Source organism: Colobus angolensis, unplaced genomic scaffold (genome assembly GCF_000951035.1).
Source record: "Colobus angolensis palliatus isolate OR3802 unplaced genomic scaffold, Cang.pa_1.0 Scaffold49, whole genome shotgun sequence".
Taxonomy (NCBI): domain Eukaryota; kingdom Metazoa; phylum Chordata; class Mammalia; order Primates; family Cercopithecidae; genus Colobus; species Colobus angolensis.
In genome coordinates this window covers 7177942-7184303 of record NW_012118376.1, presented here as the reverse complement: position 1 = coordinate 7184303, position 6362 = coordinate 7177942, and the positions used below count along the sequence as shown (strand labels likewise).

At 35.6% G+C, this 6362-nt stretch overlaps 1 protein-coding gene across 3 annotated transcripts in view; it reads left to right on the top strand.

Moving 5' to 3' along the window:
- TNPO1 (transportin 1) overlaps window positions 1-6362 on the top strand; it is a 98888-nt gene that overhangs the window by 34065 nt on the left and 58461 nt on the right. For all 3 annotated transcript variants that reach the window (XM_011959279.1, XM_011959280.1, XM_011959281.1), the window contains exon 3: window positions 2336-2411. In XM_011959279.1, coding sequence (XP_011814669.1) covers window positions 2336-2411 — 76 coding nt within the window. The remainder of the gene's footprint in view (window positions 1-2335; window positions 2412-6362) is intronic.

Genomic DNA, 6362 nt, shown 5'->3' with positions numbered 1-6362 from the left:
GCGGGCCGAGCGGGAGGCCGGGTGGAGGGCGCTCTGTGCGCGGCGGAGCTCGCCGCCTGACTGGCCAGAAATGGGTGGAGCTGGCGCGGGGTTTGAACTGCAGCTGTGTGGGTCCTGGCGTTTTTTTCCACGTCCTTGCCCTAAAGAGGCCGGGGACCTACAGGTGGGGGAAAAGGGTCTCTGTGCCTCACCCTGGGGTTACTGGTGTTAACACCTGTTGCGAGCTCCTTGTCACCCAAATGAGATTTTCTTTTTAAAGCTTTGGCTCGAGGCTGACTGCACAATTATCTAGGTCTTTACCGAGTGTGCTGATGTAGTGATCCTGTTGCTACGATTTTACAGACAGAAAATGTTAAGAGAACCAAAACTCTGCTACGTATGCTTTCTGTAGTGCCCTAAACAGTGCTCAGATGGAGAGGTCTTAATGGATCCAGTAAAGGAAACATTCGCTCATTATATCATGAATAATATTTTAACCCCCGATCTTTTAAGCCTAAAGAAGTTAGTTAAGTCTACTGTTTTTTGCAGAAAAGCCTCTTGATTTTTATTGTCAATAAGCAGCAAAATTACTTAATATGGAGTTTGGTAAGTAAGCTCTTCGTGTTTGAGTTTATTTATATTCAAAACATCTATAAAGATGAAGTTATTTACCCCGAGGGTTTCGCAGAAATACTGCATTGCCGTAACTTAAAACCTTCAATAGATAACAAAATTAGTACGTACATTCTTGGTTAATATACTTCCCATTTAAAAGTGGAAGGGATAATGATTTAGATCTGCTTGGATTTTTTAAAGCCATTTTGTTTGAATACTTTTAGTACTGAGGAAAGAAGAATTTCGGAGTGTATTGCCATTTGTGTCTTGTAAACCCTGCTATGGCTTAGTCTTAATTTGTGTTGTCATGGTTCTAGGGATGATAGAAATTGATAGTTGATTAATTACAGGTATTATATGATACAATTACTACCTTCTTAAATTAGCTAAGCCCAATCCTGCATTGTAGTTATTCTGTGGCACCGTATATCATAATTTCTTGTTTTAGTCTACATGTATTAGGCATGTCAGATGCTCAGTACTGTGCTTGGGCTGGTAGTCAATTACAGTTTCTTCTGTGTGCCTGTAACTTAGCATGTCCTCTGAGAAAGAACAACTTTCTGTTGCTGTGAGAGGAAAACTACTTCAGCTAAAAATATATACTGCTGCTGTTTCAGAGTACCTTATTTTGTCTCTCCTAAGAAGATAATATGTTTAATTATTGTTTCGTATAGGCTTTTGAGTACTTTTTGAAAGACCACTATAATGGGATAAAGAGATGTAGCTCAAGTTGTAAGAAGGTAAACCTTATCAGGAAATAGTTTTGAAAAATTCATCGGCATACCAGCATGCTGTTAGTCTTGGCCATTCACTGAAGCAAGAATTACTGTCTTGGTTGGAGAAAGTGGTTACACCTTGGAATTTTACTAGAGACTATGTTGTTGGTTCGTTTACATTCTGACCCCTAAACATTGAGGGTATTCAAGTATATAATAAATAGCTAATAAAGTTGCCGAAGATTGATTCGTGGATTTAATCAGAAGTTTAGATTTGTTGGGTAAAAAACATTTTAATCTTTCTGTGTAGTAAAACACAATTGGGAAGCATATTAGTTAGGGGTTGGGAGTCAGGGCTTGAAGAAAGATGTAATAGAGGATTTTGTCACAGCTGCCTCCTGATAGCGATGACATACCTGCAAGTTGGTGTCACTGGAAATGTTAAATCTTGGGGATGAGGGGAATAATTGTACAGCTGTAGTGTAATAATCTCATAATGCTGACCTTATGTTAAGATATATAACCTGGTGCATAAATGGCACTTTATCTTTTTGGATTCTAAAGAACAAATGAGTCTGAAAAGTTTTTTTTTTAGGTTATTCTATGAAGTTAATTTCTGTAAATGATCTTTAACTCTGAGAGACTTGTTTTCACTTGGAATGCTTTTATTTTTGTCGTTTTATCCTTAAATGCCTTTCTGTTTAGAGTGGTTTGAAGTTGAAATCTAAGAATTTTTTTGAATATTTTTTGCTATATTGAGCATGCTGAAGCTGGCACTTTCTTACGTTGTATTGCATGTAATTGATGCATTTCAGCCATAAAGCACCTAAAAGGTTTAGCAAGCACCAGTGTGTTTTTGAAATAGCATGTTGATAGATTTGGTAAGATATCCTTAGCCTTAGTTAAAAAAAAAAAAATACAGGACTGAAAATATCACCAAAGAGATCCTTGATTGTTAGATTAAAAATGCTTAATTTCTCACTGAGATTACACAGACAAGTTTCCTTAACTACTGTTTGTTCTAGAAACTGGAACAACTTAATCAATATCCAGACTTTAACAACTACTTGATTTTTGTTCTTACAAAATTAAAATCTGAAGGTAAGTAGGATTTGCATTGATAACTATTTAAAGTTTCTTTAAGACCTATTTAAGTGTACTGAGAATTATTCATTTCAAATAATTTCATTTTGTAGTAACCATGTTCTTTATAGTTGTGGGATGAACAGTCTTAGTTAATACTACTCAATATTTACATGCTTAATAAGCATTCCTGTTTTTATATATACAGACAGTCTCACTCTGTCACCCAGGCTGGAGTGCAGTGGTACGATCTTGGCTCACCACATCTGCCTCCCGGCTTCAAGCGATTGTTATGCCTAAGCCTCCCTAGTAGCCAGGATTGCAGGCATGCGCCACCACATCCAGCTAATTTTTTTGTATTTTTAGTAGAGACAGAGTTTTGCCTTGTTGGCCAGGCTAACCTTGAACTTCTGACCTCAGGGGATTTGCCTGCCTCAGTCTCCCAAAGTGCTAGGATTACAGGTGTGAGCCACTGTGCCCAGCCAGCATTCATTTTTAATTGGGTGTTTGTATAATAAGTTACTTAATTCTTTGCAGATAAAAAACTTGTTGCAGAGTCTTATGTTTTGCTTCCATACATATAGATGGATATAACAAAGGTTGTAATACAAAGATTGAATGTAGGATTTAATAACTGAATATATGTGTGTTTATTGTAGAAAAAAATTGTAAGGTCATATAATCAAAATGAAAAATTATCACATCTTCCAGAGATAATTATTGTTGATCTCTTGAATTCTATCCTTCTCTGCTCTTATATGGCCACATACTATTTTAAAATTGTTTAGCAAAAAGTGGAATCATTCTATTCATAAGTAGGCTTTTGTAACTTTTTAAGAAACTTCTAACAGTATACACGAAACTTTTTCATGACTCTTAATTTTAAATTTAAATTATTTCTATGACAGTTTAAAGCCTGAGTAGTCTGATTATTAAATAACATGGTCATTTGATTATTTCTGATAATACATAATGTATCCCACTAGACATTATTTCATAAATATTTATGGAGCACCATCTCTTTGCCATGCAATTTGCAGGCTCAGGAGAGAAAAGTGAATAAAACAGACAAAACTCACTGCCCTCAGAACCTTACATTGTAGTGAGAGTTGTTTCTGGTAGCATTATTTGGGTATTCCCTTCCTGAAACATTGTGGACACCTAGAAGTCAATTAAATATTTATTGAGCATCTGTTTGGCCTCTAAATGAAAGCACTGTACCCTATTCAGTGATTAGTGTTTTAGAAGCTATGGTGCAATTAATAAAATCCCTGCTCTTGGAATTGGGAAATAACAAGTTTTAGACAACCAGACCATCTGTAAAGTTTTAGCTCCAAATTCTGACAGGTTAATGGTGTTAATGTGTAGTAAAAATCTCACTGATCCTGTATTCAGGTTTTCATAATTCATACACAGCAATTTCTTTTGAATTATTTTCAGTTGATTTTGTAGTTAATTTGGGGGATTTTAATTTGTGAATGAAGGACACAATAGAAAATCGAGAACTCTTAAGTGTAGGTTTTAAGAAACGAATTCTTTCAGCAATTAATATTCCTAGTTTGATAAATATATTTGTGATACATTGCTTCTTAATATAGGAATTTTTCTGACACAGTTTGTGATCAACCTGTTTGTTTCTTTACTAAGATTTTATAAATGGATTTTTTAAATCTGTAATTGTTTTATTTGAAATTTTTATTTATTTTCACTAAGCTGTCCACTCTCATGTTCTCATCCTATATTCCAAATATTAGGATTGTTGCAATATTATACTCTTGAGTAAAGCTTTCTTATGATATAAGGATACTTCCTTCAGGCCAGGCAAGGTGGCTCTTTCTTGGGATTATAAGGATACTTCAGGCCAGGCAAGGTGGCTCACGCCTGTAATCCCAGCACTTTGAGAGGCCAAGGCAGGAAGATTGCTTCAGGCAAGGAGTTCAAGATGAGGAACATAGTGAAGGGTGAAACTCCATCTCTATAAAAAATTAGCTGGCATGGTGGCACACACCTGTGGTCCTGCTACTCAGGAGGCTGAGGTGGGAGGATCACCTGAGCTGGGGAAGTCAAAGCTGCAGTGAGCTGTGATTGTCAACTGCACTCCAGCCTGGGATACTTCAGAAATACTTAAAAAAACACAAACATACAACTTGTTCAGTAGTGGCAAGAGAGTTTGGAAGCCATTGCTTCCACAGAGCATTAATTACAAAACCATAAAATGTTGGAAAGGGTGTTTTTCAGATTTTCTTGACCCTAAAATGTGTTTATGTTCATTATGCAGTTTCTCCAAGGATGCAGTAGTTTTACGTTGGTATAACACTTGATATTTCTTCTTGCGTTTATGCATTTATTTTTTTTCCCTGGGAAGATTGGAACACAAGTTTGCTGCATGTAGTTTTCTGTTTTAAAAAAACCTTTGCCTCATGGCCGTTCATATTAAAGCAGGAACACAAGTAACTTCTTAAATGAAAATGCTTGTTTAGCAATCTTATCACTGAATTGTAGAGTAAAATTTTTGATCTGTAAGAACCCTCAGATCAGCTGCTCTAATTCTCAGTTTACAAATGAACAAATTGAGGGCCCACTGAAATAGTCTTAATTTTTTTAAAACAAGGGAAATCATTAGTCGTTGAATTTTTAAAATGGATTTTAAGAGAGTATATACTTCTCATATTGAATTGTTTCACTTCATTTTGTAATTTATTAAAACTCTTCATCTTATAACCTTTATGGTAAAAACAGTATGCTATATTTCTTGTAAACAAAGTCATGCCATTTAAAATAATTACATGGCTGAATTATTAACAGGTAATTTAAGGCAAGTTTATTGCTTGAAGAAGTTAAATATCTGACTTCATTTATTTCGTGGCAATTTTTAACTTTTAAGAGAATTTAAAAATATGTTTTGTTTCCTTTTAAATTACTCATTGGAATGGGTTGTAATTGAAAATGGAAAGTAGTTTTTAAATGATGACATACAAGGTTTTATAGTGCTGTGATGACCTGAGCGGAGTTGTATGCAGAAAAAATGCTCTTTTTGCCTCTGCATGTGCTTCACTCTTGAAGATTTCAGTGCCAGTCAGAGTTTGGGAACATCATACTAACTAGAACAAGCTTGGGATATATTATTTTTTAAGAAGACAGGTAAAACAATGGTGTTAAAGTAACATTCTCTTCAACACACCAGCTCTTCATCTTATAGCCCTTTGAGAGGAGGGTAATACTGAAGAATGATTCAGAGTTCTTAGGTTTCTTCACTTGTGCAATGGAGTGAATAATACCTGCCTCCTGAAGTTGTAAGGATTAAGTGCAGTGCCATTTGGAAAGCACTTAGCAGTGTTTAATGAAGATGTTAACTATTGCTAATATTGTTGGTGTTGATGCCAACTGGTAAAGCCATCAGTTATATTCTGCTAGTATTAAGTTGCTTTTTGAAAATTTGTAAATACTATCTATGGATTAAACTTATTTTAAGGAAACTCTTTCAATGTTTTTGGAGTTTTTTTTTTTTTTTTTTTGCTTTTCAGAGGCAAATGAAAAACATGATATAAATTAACAGCAGTTATATTTGTTACATGAAGATGATCTTATATATTCTTTGTCCATTTAATTTTTCCAATATTATATTTTTTGACACTGGAGGAAAATGATTTCAAAAATTTTTTTGTTGTTTTTGAGACAGTCTCACTCTGTCGCCTAGGCTGGAGTGCAGTGGCATGATCTTGGCTTCTCTGCCTGCAGCCTCTGCCTTCTGAGATCAAATGATTCTCCTGCCTCCGCCTCCCAAGTAGCTGGGATTACAGGCACACACCACCATGTCTGGCTAATTTTGGGGTTTTTAGTAGATATGGGGTTTCACCATGTTGGCCAGACTGGTCTCGAACTCCTGGCCTCCCAAAGTGCTGGGATTACAGGCATGAACCACCACGCCCAGCCCTAAAAAAAAAAAAAATTTAATAGGATGTTTTTAAT